General features: G+C 38.6%; 1 protein-coding gene across 1 annotated transcript in view; it reads left to right on the plus strand.

Annotated features, from left to right (window-relative positions):
- The window catches only part of ERICH2 (glutamate rich 2), a gene marked incomplete at both ends in the record, with an annotated part of 43,262 nt that overhangs the window by 5,752 nt on the left and 20,818 nt on the right, over nt 1-16,692 (plus strand). The window contains 4 exons of the mRNA XM_081340111.1: nt 1,666-1,699; nt 4,481-4,517; nt 8,768-8,801; nt 9,046-9,094. Of these exons, the coding sequence (XP_081196237.1) occupies nt 1,666-1,699; nt 4,481-4,517; nt 8,768-8,801; nt 9,046-9,094 (154 nt within the window). The remainder of the gene's footprint in view (nt 1-1,665; nt 1,700-4,480; nt 4,518-8,767; nt 8,802-9,045; nt 9,095-16,692) is intronic.

The following is a 16,692-nucleotide window of genomic DNA, read 5'->3' on the forward strand; positions in this document are numbered from 1 at the left end:
TCGTGGACTTTAACTCCCAGAAGATATTACATAACATAACATCAACTGGAAGATGTTAAACTGTCCTTCTGTTTCTTTCCTTCCCAAAAATTGTGATAATGAGTCCTCTCTAAGCTCTGCTGATCAGCTTGTCCTGGATTGTTTTGCCACAAAACAGAACGGTTTACAAGTTGCAGTTGAGACATCTCATTTTAGATATATCACATATAATTGAAGATTGTAATTAGTTGTGTGTGCATGTTCAGCAAGTGTGATGTATTTGTGCTGGCATTTCTAGGTCTCTTTCCAACCACATCCAGAAAAATTTGTAACAAACATTGGAATTCTTAAGGCCATGTTTGGTATTTCCCAGCAATTTGTTACCGGAAGGAAAAAGCAATCCTTGCTGCATTACTGATCCCAGGGAAGCAATTGCATGTATGCAGGTATCCTTAGGGTGCCATAGTTATGGATGAGAAATATTGTTTGCAAAGTTGGCATTTCTGCATGTAATATAGATATTTTGGACTTATTTTTGTTTCTTTGCATGTTTGATATTTTTAAAAAGGCATATGCTACTGACTACGCTTATGCACATATATAACATCTTTTGCTAGGATACATGACCACTGCTTGTCCAGAATGTGAAAAGTGAAAGATTGTGACTAAACAAAATTTTAATGTACAGATAATACCCCCAGAAATTATTTTAGCCTTTTTAATAAATGTTGTTATTGATGTTAAGCTCACCATGGAAAACATCATATATTGTTATGTATATACTAGGTTAATTATTTAAAGACTGAAGTGCAACATAACTAGATCCTAAATAATCTATTTTTCAAAACACACCACAGTCCAAACAGTAAAAGTAAAGTCCAAATTAAGAATATTTCACTCTTAAGAATTGTTTAATTTAAAGTGGTTTAGTTGTAATAGATGGTTAGATTCAAAATAGTTTTCAAGAGTATGTACAAAAGATACTATTTTTTTCTAGCATCAGCTAAATTAGACGTATTACATTGAGAAAAATGTTTCTCGTTTCTTTCCTGTTACCTTTATTGATTTCATTGCAGAGATGTTAACATAGGAAATAGATTATTTTGTTATCTAATTTTACCTTCCAAAAGACAGAAGCAGATGAAAAATGTGAGGTTCTTTCCTGTTGGCTTTTTTGAATTAGCTGTTTTAGATTCTAAAAGTTTAGTTCCTAAAGAAGTAACCCTGTAAATAATTTTAATGTCCTCCTTTAGTGCAAGGTAGGCAACCTTGGCTCTTTTATGACTCAAGGACTTCAATTCCCAGAATTCCTGAGCCAGCAAAAAAAAGGTGCCGGAACGCCGTTTTGAGCGTTCTATGAGGAAAAAAAAGCCCTGCATATATGTATTTTATTATTAATAAAGCATTAAAAGAAAAGTATATTTAATAAAAGTAAATATATTCAGTATTAATGGAACAATATAGCATCAAGAAAAAAGTTGTAGTAGAACTAGATGATAGTCGTAGAAGAAAGAAATGGTAGTAGTAATGGAGAAGGACTATAGCCCCCTCTTTCAAATATTGTCAGACATTGTAGCAACAATCCACTGGTACAGACCAGGTTTCCTAAATTATACACATATGAAACTTGTTTTCAGAAATGACTTCTTAGAAATATTTGGTTTTTTTTGTTTTACACTTATTCAGGTTTCTGGAATGATGGAAGTGATCGCTCCTGAAGGTATTTATTTAAAACATTATATTTTGCATTGTAATATTTTCTTGGATGTCTTTACATTTTAGTTTTTATATCAAAAATGTAAATGCTTAAATTCAATCCCATTCTGAAGAATCTGTACGTTGAACTAAGTCATTCTTACTTCTGAGTAAGCTTGCATAAGATTGTACTATAAGAAAAATTATTGACAGATGTGCAACTTTGTTAACCTGTAAATTGTAAAGTTGACATTTTTGTCTCTGTGTAGCGGTGCTGTTCAGAGCAAACATGTGGAAAGCAAATGTTTAATTCTCTTCTTCCTCCTTCTCTTAGACAAGAGCCTCACATCCTGTGTTGTGGCTTAAATCACAGAGACCTCCTAAATTTCTCCATCTAAAAATGGAATTTAGCCAATATTTTATATGCAGTTTCCCAACTTTTATCTACTAGGATGATGTTAGATGTTTCATAATAGAAATTGTGAGAAAGAATTATACTTTTTTTGTTTCTAAAGTAGATACTGATACGAATATATTGTTTAAAGTCCACCAGGCAAGAAATTAAGAAAAAAAAATGGGATTAGGATATTGGGCATATGCAAGCTGCCTTATACAGTACTGTATACCAATACCACATTTCAGAAAAGATGGAATGACTTTTTGACTACTGTATGACAGATGTTTATTTCTAAAAATGGACACCCATAATTATTTGCTTCTTTCTTCTTTCTAGCACTGTGTGTCTCAAGCTTTCTGCACTCATGGATCACTAAACAAACATTTCTCACCAACATCATATATGTGTCACTTGTATACCTCAGTATATCAGTTGTCAGCCATGACTTTTGTGAGCCAGTTGACTAGTATCGAATGCAGGGAAGTTGGGGCTGAGGCAGGACTTGGCTTGGCTCTGGCTACCTGACCTTCAGTGATTGTGGGGAAGTGGGCGCTCAGAGGGCAGAAGACTCTGGCCAGCTGATTAGCAGGGAAGGTAGAAAGCAGGGCTGTGATAGAGAAGGACTCTCCAGGGGTGTCAAACTGCCGGCCCGCGGGCCGGTTTCATCATACCGAAGCTGTGCCCACCCCATTGCCGGCAATGCAAAAAGAGTCGTGATACATCGTGACATGTCACGTGACGTGGCGAGTTTGACACCCGTGTTTTAGTCTGACCAGTCAGCCAGCAATGAATGTAGGGAGGCAGAGATTAAGGCACAGAGTGTGGTCTGATGGGGGCGCAAACACAGTGGCTGGCAGAAGTGTAAACAGACTCTGGCCAGTGAACGTTGGGAGGCTGTGGGCCCCCATCGGCCAAACTGTGGTCCATAGACAACAGTTTAGAAATCATTATATTGGCAGCTTTAGGAGATTCCTGGTACAACTAAATAGAATTTCCATACACAGTTAGACTTAATGAGCATACTTGGAGATGCCATTGTATTATTTAAGACTATAATTTGTAACGCATATGGACTCAAGCATCAACTCCATTCCCCCCTTCCCTCCTTTTTCTGGATTTTTAGTCACGTTGCCTGATGAAGAGATACTGAAAACTCAAAAGCTTACATACTGTAAGAATGGTTTTGCCTAGATATTGCATTGCTTTTCCTAATAGCATGTCTGATTTGTTTTGATTTTTACAAAGTCTCTTTAAGGACTCAGGTGAGAGTTTTTCTTTACCATATCCAAGAGATGCTAGGGACTGGATCTGAGATCTTCTTTCTCCATACGGAGCAAGTTCTGCTCCATTGGGGCCTCTGCACAAAAGTCAAGATGGTGATAGTAATAGTGTGAGTGAGGACTTTTTTTGATCCCATAAGTCCCTGTTTTAGGATATTGAGAGAACAATTATTTTCTACTTAAAATGATGGTATTGGTGATAACTGTATTTTCTGAGTATCTGTTGCATTCAGTACAAGCGAGAAACCATTATTTTGGTTGGTAAAAGCCCATTTTGTTAACTTTTTGTATAAAAAAATATGTATTCTCAACCTTTATCAGGAATGTATGCGTATGTGTGTGTATTTAGGCTCTAAATATACAGTATATATTAATACACATTGAAATTGATAAAATATACAATATGATTTTATGAAGAAACTATTTTATATACTTTATATAAATGTATATAAACGTATAAATATTTACACTTGATTTACAAGGGCAGAGAAGTAAAAAAAAAAGATTTTTCTTTCACACTCTTCCAGAATGTGCTCCAGTTTGTTGTTCATAGCTAAAGAGCTTACACTTAGAGGTTACTATAAAGCAGATAAAAGGAGTTTCTGAAGAAAAGTATAGCAAAGGAGAGAACTCCTGCTATACATTCTCCTGACCTAGAGCCCGTTTCGTCCTCACTGCTACTTGTCCCAGTATTCCTCAACATTGCTAAAACACACCGAGCGTGGTTCTTTGTCAGAGGTGTTTATTTCTATTTGTAATTTTTCTTTAACTTTACAGCTAAAACTATCTGAGCTGCAAAAATCCAAATAGCCTTTAGATTGGCGCAGAGAATTGTTTGTTGCTATCTTGTGAGCATCCTAATTTTTATACTTCTGATCTGGTAGCCCTAGCGCACCTGCCTGCTCCCCAAATATTAACAGGTCATTACCTTTCTTTTGTACAAATCACGTTATCCACTTATATTTATTACATGCATGATTACTGTTTCTTCAAATTTTATTTTATATGCGTCTTGAAAACTTTTATCAGTCTGTTATTGTGTGTTATTGATCTTCTTTAGACGCTAAAGCAGGTGAGGTTTGAAGGCATTGATTGAATATACATAATATTTTTCTTTCTTTTTTTTAAGATGAGTTTATCTTAGAAACTCGTTTGCCTTTGTCAAGGTAAGGAAGAAAGAAAATTTTGCTCCGGGGGAGTTTCAGCATTTTGAGAATAGAAGATCTTTTGCTCTCCTCAGGATTCTCTGCCTGATAAAATACTAATAATTTTTAACTAATAATCCTTATTTGGAATTAAATTTGACCAGATAAATGGGGCTTAAACGGAAGAATAGCTGCAGACTAAGAACCTAACTGTACCTTGCACATAGATGATGCAACAGCCTCTCCTCACTTCCTTCCACAAAACTCTTCAAAAGAAAATGCAGCTTTGGTAAAGAAACTGAAGGAAGTGCTTCATCACCTCCCACTTTCTATGTTCATTTGATGACTCTGTCCCAAAGCTGTTTTTCTTAAAAATTAAGGAAGCAAAAAGTATCTGTTTTAGGTATAGGAAGCGTTTACCGTTAGAACAGTGGCTTATAAGGCCACTCAAAATATTGTAAAACAGTGTGCAGGTTTCTGAGTTCTCTGGAAATTTCTTCTCATCCTGGAGAAAGGAGGAGCGGCTTGAAATTAGTTACTGGCAATTTTGTGGACACTCTGTAAAATTGGAAATGAAACCAGTACAGTACTACACCTTCAAATTTAACTTGAGTAGACACTACAATAATTTTGGAATGCATATAAAATTATCCATTTGACGTTTAGAATGATGTGTAATTTTTGAAAGTATATACTCTGGGAGTTACTATAATCTTTCTCCATTCGTATGTGAAAAATAGGTCCTGGGGTATTTAAGAGAGGATGTGGGGGAATAGGGGCTTGTTATGTTGCTAATATAATGGTATAAATATAATGGGGAATGGAGTATGCCCTGCAAGTAAATGTTGGGGTAATAGCCAACAGGAGTAGATAATGATCAAATGCTACAACCTACCAGTAGATATTACAAAGAAAACAGACTGCTGTTTGGCATCCCTATTTTTTTAGGCGGGAGTCTAACTAAGGCACAGGTCTGCAACCCGTGGCTCTGGAGCCGCATGCAGCTCTTTCAGACATCTCCAGCGGCTCCCAGTTCTCTGCCATGTGCAGTCCAAAAAAAAAAAAGTGGGACTAAAAAAGTTCAACCAATCAATTCAAATATGCAGGGTAGGTGCATATCGCCTTGGCTCCACTCTTCAGTCAAACCCTGTTCTGCACATGTGCGCATGTACGCGCATGCGCACAGATTTTTTGCGGCTCCCAGTTTTTCCTTTTGTGAGGGAACCGGTTCCGAGTGGCTCTTTCACTGTTTCAGGTTGCTGACCCCTGAACTAAGGGAATCAATGTGATTGGAAAGGTGGGCCTTCCAAATTAAATGTTAACATGCCAAGTCAATTATTGAGGAAAGATCTGTTCTCTAGGAGTTCATCCTGAGAACTGCTTTGTCATTACAAAGATCTGGCCAAAAGAAAAAGAGGGGGTTAATTTCTCCCTGCTCTGCCTGGCAGACTGCTTTGGATGTAGCAGGAGAGACAGACAGACAGGCAGACAGAGAGACAGACAGGCGGTGGTAGATCCATAATCTGTAGGAGTTTGGTTTTCTGATCAGAAGCTCTGTCTAACTCTCGTCCATTTTGATTGATAAAATCTCTCATGTCCCAGATAGTCATGGAAGATTTTTAGTGCTTTCCTGAAGGTAGGAAGTCTGTTTAAAAGAAGTTGTAATAAGAACTTTAAAAAAAAGTCTTCCCTTAAGCCAGGAGATCTCTGTAATATAGGCCAGTCTCAAATATTATATTTCTGAGTAAGGCTGAATGAAAATGTTTCCGATTGAAAAAGTTTCCTTTCAGTACCAGATGATTTTAATTATATTGATTAGACAAGACAATCTGAGTGTCAGCTGTCATATGTTATTTGGTCATAGGTCAGCTGAAACACTTGGTCTTGATGGATGATAGTTTAATGGATATTTTGGTAGTCTAACCATTGTATCCCTCTGGGTGATCTGGTGGGCTTGGACCTAGAGCTAGGAACAGTTCTTTGCAGAGTACTGTGTTTGCAATGATTCTGGTCCTATTCTTTGGACATGTCCAGAAGATAGTTCTGGGAGATTACTATGCAGTATTACGGCTACTGACTGATGGTCCCCAACTCTTTAAAATGTGCCTAAAACCACAAGTCATTTGGAGCTTTAGAAGTATGCTGATAACAGCCAGGTCCACGGATTCCTCCTAACTAATTCCAAAGAAGCAATCGGTACACTAATGCCTAATTTAAATAATGGCCCGGATAAGGGAGAATCTCTTAGGAATCTCTGCTGTTGCTAGATTCAGAGGTGGTGACTGCAGCAAGGAATGTATTTGCATAATTGCAGCCAGTATGCCATCCATTCCTTTCTGATTTTTTTTATGCTTACTTAACGTTTCTTCCCTTGACTACATTCTGTCTTGCCTACTATAGCGTACTTTATGTGGAGCTATTCTTGAAAAAAGGTCTTTTGAAATTGATGCAAAACGCTGTGGCTAGGTCCAAGATTTAGGGGTCACGAGAGGATGGTATTAAACTATCTGTATTAGCTTCTACTAGCCTAGAGCGAAAATTTAAGTATCGGTTATGATCTTTAAAGCCATAAACGGGTTAGGGCCTTTTACCTGGCATGAACTAACTGAGTCCGGAGTGAAGAAGGAAGAGGGTTTGAAATGTTCCCATCGGTAAATTGGTGGGAATGGGGATGGCAGTTCAGATGTGAGAGATACTCGCAGCAACCAGAGACACCGTTCTTCAGATTAACCGAGTTAATGTTAAGGCAAGAGGCAGCTATTGCTTTTGCCATTGTTGCCTTACCACCCCTTCCTCCGAAAGAGCAGCATCCCTGCCCAGTGACCTCATTGCTGGGTTAGTATTTTTATTTATTTATTTATTTTAATCCCATTTATATCCCGCCCTTCTCCGAAGACTCAGGGCGGCTTACAATCTAAGAAGCACAAATCAATGTTCTTAGCAATAGCCTTCATTCTATGTATATGCCTGCTTATTAGGGCTTTCGGGGGCCCCCAAGCGGCATTATTACAAAGTCAGCTTATTGCCCCCAACAATCTGGGTCCTCATTTTACCTACCTCGGAAGGATGGAAGGCTGAGTCAACCTTGAGCCTGGCGGGACTCGAACCTGCACTAATTGCAGGCAGCTGGTGTTACTTAAGGAGGCATTAGCCCACTGCTCCACCAAGCAGTGGAGCAGTGGAGAACCCCAGACTTGTGGATCTATGTGGCTTGAACTCATCACCTTGGGAAAGGAATCAGGAAGTTGGGAATTCATCAAAGGTCAGACATAAGAGGCTGGTCAGACATTAGAACTGCTTTCCATAAATAGATGGAATGGAGAGATGCAGTGTGACACAATAATCTTAAGGGAGAGCTTCCATGGAAAGGACAAAAAGGATGTGCTGAGATGATGGTCTAGTGTGAATAGGAGAGCCACCAAATGATTTTGGGCTGGGAACCTGCGATCACTTTACTAACTAAACTCTACCTGGTAATTTTCGGAGGAAGATTAAACCAGAGAGCATTCCTGTTCTTGCAGGAGCAGTCTGATATCTTACCAGAGCTCCAGGCTGGTTACTAACGTTTATGCTGTCACTTAGCAGGGACTGAAACTGTGATTAAGCAGTAGGTAGATATTTTTTGGTGCTCACATACTATGTTATGGTTTCTTTGTGTGTCAGGAGTATTGTAAGGAATTATGTATCGGCTTGCGTAAGGAATTGCTGGCAGTGCTTCTTCTGAATGACGTAGCACCTGTACTGAAGATCGCTGAAACGCCTCCCGTTTGTAGATTATGATATTGCGCCTTTGAGTCAGTCTTGACTCCTGGTGACTGGCTGGGCAAGTTGCTGCAGTTTTCTTTCCTGATAGAGAGTGACAGGCACCCATATGGCTTTGTGTCCAGCGTGGGACTAGAACTCACAATCTCCAGGTTTCTACCCTGGTGCCTTAACCATTACCCCAAAATTGGATTTGTAAATATACACTAAGCCATAATGTAATTGCTTGGAATATGTTTTGGCATGCTGTGTTTTATGAACCTAACCTTTGGGATTTATAAACTGTGGTTTATTGGAAGATGAATTGTATGAACCGTCAGTTACGATTTTAAAAAAAAATGCTTAAGAAAACTACATTGTAACATGATATGTGAACCACTTCAAGATTTAGTGGTCCCCAGAAAACTAGAGAGCTGTTGTGGGTTGCAAGTTTATTTTGAAGCATTACTTGCGTTTTCCTATCCTATTTTGCATATACTTATTACATAAATTATTTTATCTTATATTAGGCATATTGGTTTAGGAAGGACAGATGCAATGAAGGTAAAAATATTTATCTGGATTTTGCTATAAGTTTATCTTTAAAAGGAATGTGTATGCTGGTATTTAACAGCTTTAATAAGAAACGTCAGTTTTAATCCATTGAATATACATAAATGTAATCAAGAGTCACATTCTATACTGTGTTGTCATCTTTTTTTAAAAAAAGTTATTCTCCTAAAAGCACTCATGGTGACGAATTTAAAGACCGAGTAAAATAGCAATTCTTACCTTGTCTGTATTGCAGGGACAAAAGAATAAACATAATGGAAGATTGCATGTGTTTGGTCCAGAAGGTAAATAGTTCAAGATATCATAACCGAATCCCATGGGGTCATGTCCCCAATAACATTTTAAAAATCATGCGCCATTTTTCCCCCTTGGCCTCTGGACATGCCCTCATCAGCTCTTGAATGAATTGGGTTTAAGTCGTTCTTAAGTATACTGGATTAGGCTTTTTCTACTTAAGGCTATTATACCTTCAAGGTGTAAAAGACTGTGATACTTTGTCACAGTCAACTTTGTAAGACAGTCAACTGACTTGTTATCAGGATGGACAGAGGGAGTGTTAAAAGGAGTGTGCACACTTCCTCGCTCCCTTCAAAACACTAGTCAGCCATTTCTGTCCAGGTGTTTGCTCTCTCCATAAGAGCATTGTTTCTTAAGTTTGTTTTGTACCTATCATGACCTCCCCACCCCCTCTTGATTATTGATACCAAATCCTGTCCAGACTTGAGAGGAGAACTCCGCTATTTTAGTCGGGGGGGGGGGGAAGAAAAGGATGTTTTTAATTTTTTTTTTTTTTTTTTTATTGAAAAGTTTTAAAATACAGTTTTCCATTAGAAAAAAAAAAAAAAAAAAAAAAAAAAAAACCCTTCCCCCTCCCTCTACCCCCCCTACCTCCCCCCAACGTCCCTCCCTCCCCTCCTCCCTCCACCCCCCCTCCCCCCCGACTTCCCAGAGCTAAATACAAGGTATATGTATGTAAAAAAGCAATCATAAACTACCATATACTAAAGACTATAGATTCTAAAATCCATCACTCTCTAGCTTATATAGGATAAAACACACCTTAACCATAATAAATGTATATAAAAAAAAAAACTAGCATAAAAGAAAGAAAAAAAAACGAAAGAAGACTCATTCGAATGCTACATAAAACTTCTTAACCCTATACTTGTTCTGGATAAACTCAATCCATTTTCTCCATTCCATAATATAACGTTCTTGCGAATGATCTTTCAAATAGGCTGAAATCTTCGCCATCTCTGCCAGGTCGGAAACCTTTAAAGTCCATTCTTCTATAGTCGGCAGTACCTCTTTCTTCCAATATTGACCTATCAAAAGTCTTGCTGCCGTAACTAAGTTCAACATCAGCTTAGAGTCCACAACTGTAGCGTCAACAATTATTCCCAACAAAAAAAATTGCGGACAAAACTTTATCCTCCGTTTAAAAATCTTCTGCATATTCCACCAGACTTTTATCCAAAAAGCCTTAACCTTCTTACATGTCCACCATATATGAAAATATGTTGCATCTTCATCACCACATCTCCAACATTTAGGCTGGTATTTCGGATACATACTTGCAAGCTTTTTGGGATCTAAATGCCATCTATAAAACATTTTGTAAAAGTTCTCTCTTAAATTTTGAGCTTGAGTAAATTTTACATTCCTCACCCAAATCTTCTCCCAGGTGTCCATTGTAATAACTTCCTGAATGTTTTGGGCCCATTTTATCATGCAATCTTTAACAAGCTCCGTTTCTGAATCAATCTCCAGCAATGCAAGATATATCCGTTTAATATGTGCTGGTCCCTGGTTTCTAATTTGCTTTATCAAATTTTCATCAGTCATTATAAATCCATTTTTCTGGTCTTCTTTCCACCTGGCCCGTAACTGAATATATTGAAACCAAGTTTGGACAACCTTCTCTTCTCGCAACAAGCTATATGCTTTCAAGCACCAAATATTCCTTTCCAAACTTAAAATCTCCTTGTACGTAGTCACATCATGTTTAAAGCCAGCATGTATATTTTCTATTGCGTGTTTTGGAATTGCCCACAATGGTATCTTGCTGCTTAACTTATGTCTATACTTCTTCCAAACTCTCAGCAATGCCTGTCTTAAAATATGCATCCTGAACACAATATCTACCTTCTTATCATACAACAAATATGCATGCCAGCCAAACAACAGATCATGGCCCTCAAGATTTAATAACCTCAATTGCGTCAAATTAATCCAATCGCTTATTCCTACTAATGCAGCAGCTTCATAATATAATTTCAAATTGGGCAGCTTAAGGCCACCTCTCTCACGAGTATCCTGCATAATCTTAAGTTTAACTCGTGGCTTTTTCCCTGCCCAGACAAATTTATTAATACCACGCTGCCATTCCTCCAAATTAGAATCTTTCTTAAGAATCGGTATCATTTGAAATAAAAATAAAAATTTGGGCAGGACATTCATTTTCACTGCTGCAATCCGTCCCAACAAAGACAATTGCAATTTTTGCCAACTCTCCAATTCTTTTTGAATTTTTCCCCATAATTTTTCATAGTTATTTTTATATAGCTTTGTATTAGAGGGCGACAAAATCACCCCCAGATATTTAACCCTTTTAACAATCTCAAATCCAGTTAATCCTTCTAAGAGAGCCTTCTGTGAAACTGTCATATTTCTAGCCAAAATTTTAGTTTTCTGTATATTTACTTTAAATCCAGAAACTTTGCCATATTGTGTTATTATCTCCATCAGGTCCACAACAGAGTTCTCTGGCTGGGTCACTGTAACAACCAGATCATCGGCAAATGCTCTCAATCTATAGTCCTGATCTCCAACTTGAATTCCCTTAATTTTTTCTGAATTCCGAATCTTGGTCAATAGTATCTCCAATGTTAACACAAATAACAAGGGCGATAACGGACACCCTTGCCTTGTGCCCTTCTCAATATTACATACTGCTGTCAAGCTATTATTAACTATGATTCGGGCAGTTTGTTTTTGATATAATGCCCTAATCGGCTGCAAAAAATTTTCGCCAAAATCCATTTTATCTAAGACTTTCAACAAAAATTGCCAATTCAATTGATCAAAAGCCTTTTCAGCATCTAAAAAGATTAGCGCTGCAGAGATCTGGTTGTGCCTTTCCAAAAACTCTAACACATCAACTATATGTCTCACATTATTTTTCATTTGCCTACCACTAATAAACCCCGTTTGGTCCCCGTGAATCACCTGTTGCAGGACCCTCATCAGTCTATTAGCCAAGACCTTAGCAAATATCTTATAGTCTGTATTTAAAAGCGATATCGGTCTATAATTTTTAACTTGAGTAGCATCCTGGTCTTCCTTCGGAATCAAAGAAATAAAAGCTGTTCTCCAAGACGGGGGCACCTCTCCCCCCCTCTGGATTGTCTGGAACAGTTCCTTTAACGGTTTTATCATCTCTAATTGCAAGTTTTTATAATAGGCCGCAGTCAAGCCATCAGTGCCTGGTGCTTTATCCACCTTCAGTTCCTTAATAGCTGTAAAAATTTCCTCTTCTGTAATCAGTTGATTAATCCCCTCTTTTTGTACTTGCGTAAGAACCGGGATGCTAGCATTCTCCAAATATATATCAATATCTTTTATATTAATTTCCTCCTTAGTATATAATTTCGAATAAAAATCCAGAAAAGCATCCTTAATAAGATTCTGTTGAAACACAACCCTTCCTTTATATTCAATCTTATCTATATTAGAGGCCCTTTGCTTTTTTCTCAGTCTATAAGCTAACCATCTGCCTGGTTTATTAGCGTTGCAAAAAGTATTATGCCTAGCAAACCGCAGATTAGTTGCCACTTGATCTGCCATTAATTTATCAAATTGTCCTCTTAGCAATCTAATAGCCTCCTTAATCTTCACATCCTCTGGATTCAAAATCAAAGCCTTTTCTTTTTCCTTTATTTCATTCTCCAGTTGTTTCCTTCTAATTTCCACTGCACGTCTATGTCTATTGTTCATATATATCAACACCCCTCTCATATAGGCCTTGCTAGCATCCCAAACCATGTCCATAGAAGTACCCTTATTCATATTAATCTCAAAAAAATCCTTCATCCGCTGTTTACATTCTTCCACATTTTTCTGATTTCTAAACAAATTCTCATTTACACGCCACGAGCGTCTGTCTCTTTTCTCCTCATCAATCTCCAACCAAACTGGACTGTGGTCAGAGATAATTCTCGCACAAATCTTCACCTTTTTAGATCTCAGAAAAAGGTCATTAGTCAACAAAATAAAATCAATCCTTGAAAAAGATTGGTGTCTGTCAGAATAAAAGGTATAATCCTTCTCTTGGAAGTGTCTCTCACGCCAAATATCTCGTAATTCCAAGTCATCCTTCATTTCAAAAAAGGATTTAGGCAGTCTTGCATGACTTGGAATGCGCTTAAAAACTCCAGCCTTATCCAGCTGTACATCCAAAACACCATTCCAATCTCCCATAAAAATAAAAGATTTATAATCCAACTGGGTAATCTTTGTGTGAAGTAAGCTAAAAAAATCAGCTTGTTGTTGGTTAGGTGCATATAATCCAACTAAAAGCGTCTTTTTACCTTCTAACAACAGCTCAATCATAACATATCGTCCATGCTTATCTGCTTCAATTAAGTCTGCTGTTAAGGCACTTTTAACATAAACAACCACTCCATTTTTCTTATTCTCTGCAGAGGCAACAAATTGCGTACCCAGTCTCGAGTTCAATAAATACTTTTGATCCAAAACTCTAATATGCGTTTCTTGCAAACATATAACATCTATCTTAAATTGTTTTAAGTATTGAAAAACTTTCTTCCTCTTCTGCGGTGAATTTAATCCATTAACATTCCAAGTTAGAAATTTAGTTGCCATGCATATCCTCCAAAAGCTCTTGGACCACAGCTTTGATAGGACTAATTTCTTTAGGCCGTGCTCCTCCCACAGCTTGACTATATGTACGTTGTGAAGAATCTGAAGACTTTTGCTGATCTTGTTCTTTTATTTTCTTTGCTCGTTTTAAAGCAGCACGCGTTACTCTTTGCTCTCTAGGATCATCCAAAGAAGTTGTAGCTTGATCTCCTCCAACACCACTTTCCTCTGTTCCATCCTCTTGATGTTTTCCTTCTCCAGATCCCTTTCCAGCTTCCAGAAGTGTTAATGGGGCTGCTTTTAAGACATTGTTATAGAAATCACGCGCTTGCTTCACAGTAATCAGCCGGTACCTTTTACCTTCATGCATCACCATCAGCCCCTCAGGGATCTCCCATCTGAACCTTATATCTCTTTGCTTAAGCTCCTGCACAAGAAATGCATAGTCCTTCCTTCCCCTTAAGATCCTTGGAGGAATTTCTTTTAAAACCAGAACTTCTTGTCCAGCAATCACCACTTTAACATCATAGGCAGCTTGTATAACTTGGTCTCTAATTTCTCTTTTTGCAAAATAAACCACCACATCTCTAGGCAACTTTCTCTACCTAGCAATCCATGAATTCACCCTGAACACTTTATCCATAGCTGCTCTTATTTCAGATGCTGGCTGGTTTAATACCCCTTCAAGAGCCTCAGAGATCAGTTGCTTTAAATCTTCTTTAATATCCTCTTTTAAACCTCTAATTCTGATAGCAAACTGCATCTGGTAATATTGGGCCAAGCTTAACTCCTTTTCCACTTTGTCTCTTATATTTTCATTCTCTCGAGCCTTTACTTCTAATATAGCATTTCTTTGAGCCAAATCATCCATTTTTTCATCTAATTCTTCCACACATTCCGCCACTTTATGCACTGAGGACAAAATGTCTACCTTCATCACGCTGAGCTTCTGTTCCATCCTCTCTTCCATTCTCTCCTCCAGTTTCTCCAGTTTCTCCTCCATCTGCGCAAATTTATCTGCCATTGATTGATTGATTGATTCCAAAAGTTTATCCAAAGCATCTCGTAAATCCTTCGGTGTCAGCGCTTCAGGAGGGTGCAATGCCTGTAGTGATGATTGTTGCACTGGCGAGGATCCACCACTCCGAAGAGTTTTAGGGGGAGGTTTCGCCGCCATCTTTTAGTCCTCAATTATGACGCACTTTCAAAAGTTTACAAAGTCCAACAAGCTAGAGAGTATATTAAAATAAATCTCTTCACCTTTGTCTCTTGTACCGCTCTGCCTGCTCCTTTAAATCATAGTCCTTTCTGCAGGCAGGGATGGTTCGCAGACGCCTGGCTCCGCTCCAAGAAGTTCGGAGCAGAGACGCCGGCCAGCTGGGAGCAACCCAGGCTTCGGGGGAGTTCAATCCTTCAGCCGCCCAAGCTCCAAGCTCAGGCGGCCCTGGAGAACTCTACCCCTACCTGGGGCCTCACCCCCTCCTCTTCTCCCGAGGAGGGGGCTTCAATTTCGCCCGAACAGCTGATCGGCGCTGTTTCGGGCGAAAAAACAAACAGCTGAGCCGCGGGCAGCCCGGGAAGGCTGTCTACGGCGCCGCGCCGCCACCGGAAGTCCCGATGTTTTTAATTTTTAACTTTTAATTTTTATTTACTCTACAGGGGCCTTTAATTTTAATTTTTATTTTAACTTCTGTATTTATTGTACGCTATTGTTGTTAGCCGCCCTGAGTCCTTCGGGAGATAGGGCGGCATATAAGTCCCAAAAATAAATAAATAAATAAATAAATAAATAAATAAATAAATAAATAAATGTTGGGCTGTTTTACTTTAAAGATTTGTAATTGTATTTTTACCTTTAAATGCAACAGTCCCATTTCCCCCATTTTTCCTCATTGCAGTGTTCAGATCTGGGTTTTTATAGGGGTGTTTGTGTGTGTGTGTGTGTGTGTGTACGCGCGTGCATGCGCGCACACACAAGTTTCCCTATATTTGTCAGTTTCAATTAGTTTTTCACTTTTTCCATGAAGTAAAAAGTGGGATTGCTCAGAAATTGCTCTGTTTTAAATATCCTTCTGTATAGGGCCTAGTTAACTGCACTATGTTGACGTCTTTGCTTTCCTAGAGCTACTTCTGCCCTGTAGATTTCTTTATTTCACATTCAGAAAGAAATGGGGAGGTGCCCAGATGGAAGCTGCAGAGAGCAAATAAACCAGCCCAGAGAAGCCCAGATGGAGTTCTGAAATCAACTTTCCGTTAGTACTGCGTAACCCTGACAGGTGGATGTCATTCCTGTTGGTTGCAAATGGAAGAACTAGAGAGAAAACCAACTGAATGGCTTTAGCGTAGGTGTCCTGCTGACCTGTCAGGGCAATCCCATTGGGCACAGACTTGGAACAGGAACGATAGAGGCAGGGTAGGGATTGGGAATAGGGACAGTGCATTTTATGCCAATATGATCGTGCTCTGATGTAAAGATGGGAAGATTTTTAATACAATTTTTAAAAAGCCCTTAATTCCGTGGACATCTGATCTCATATACGATTGAGAAATACAGTAAAGCCGGATTTATGTATTTACAGGTAGTGCTTGCTTTGCGACCATTTGTTTAGTGACTGTTTGAAGTTACAACAGCGCTGGAAAAAAAGTGACTTACGAGCATTTTTCACACGTATGGCTGTTTGCGGCATCCCCACGGTCGCATGGTTTACATTCGGACGCTTGACAAGCTGTCCTGCCTTTGTGACAGTTGCAGTCTCCTGGGGTCATAGAATCACCCTTTGCAACCTTCTGACAAGCAAAGTCAGTGGGGAAGCCAGATTCGCTGAACAACTGCGCTCTTAACAATTGCAGTGACTTACTTAACCACCGTGGAAAAAAAGATCATAAAATGGGGCAAAACTCACTTAATAACAGTCTTAGCATCAGAAATTTGGGGCTCACGTAGGGTCATAAATCGAGAACTACCCTTATTTCGTTTGTCTGCTGCCCAGTCCCAAAGGCT

The sequence above is a fragment of the Vipera berus genome (genome assembly GCF_964194415.1).
Source record: "Vipera berus genome assembly, chromosome: 1".
Lineage (NCBI taxonomy): Eukaryota > Metazoa > Chordata > Lepidosauria > Squamata > Viperidae > Vipera > Vipera berus.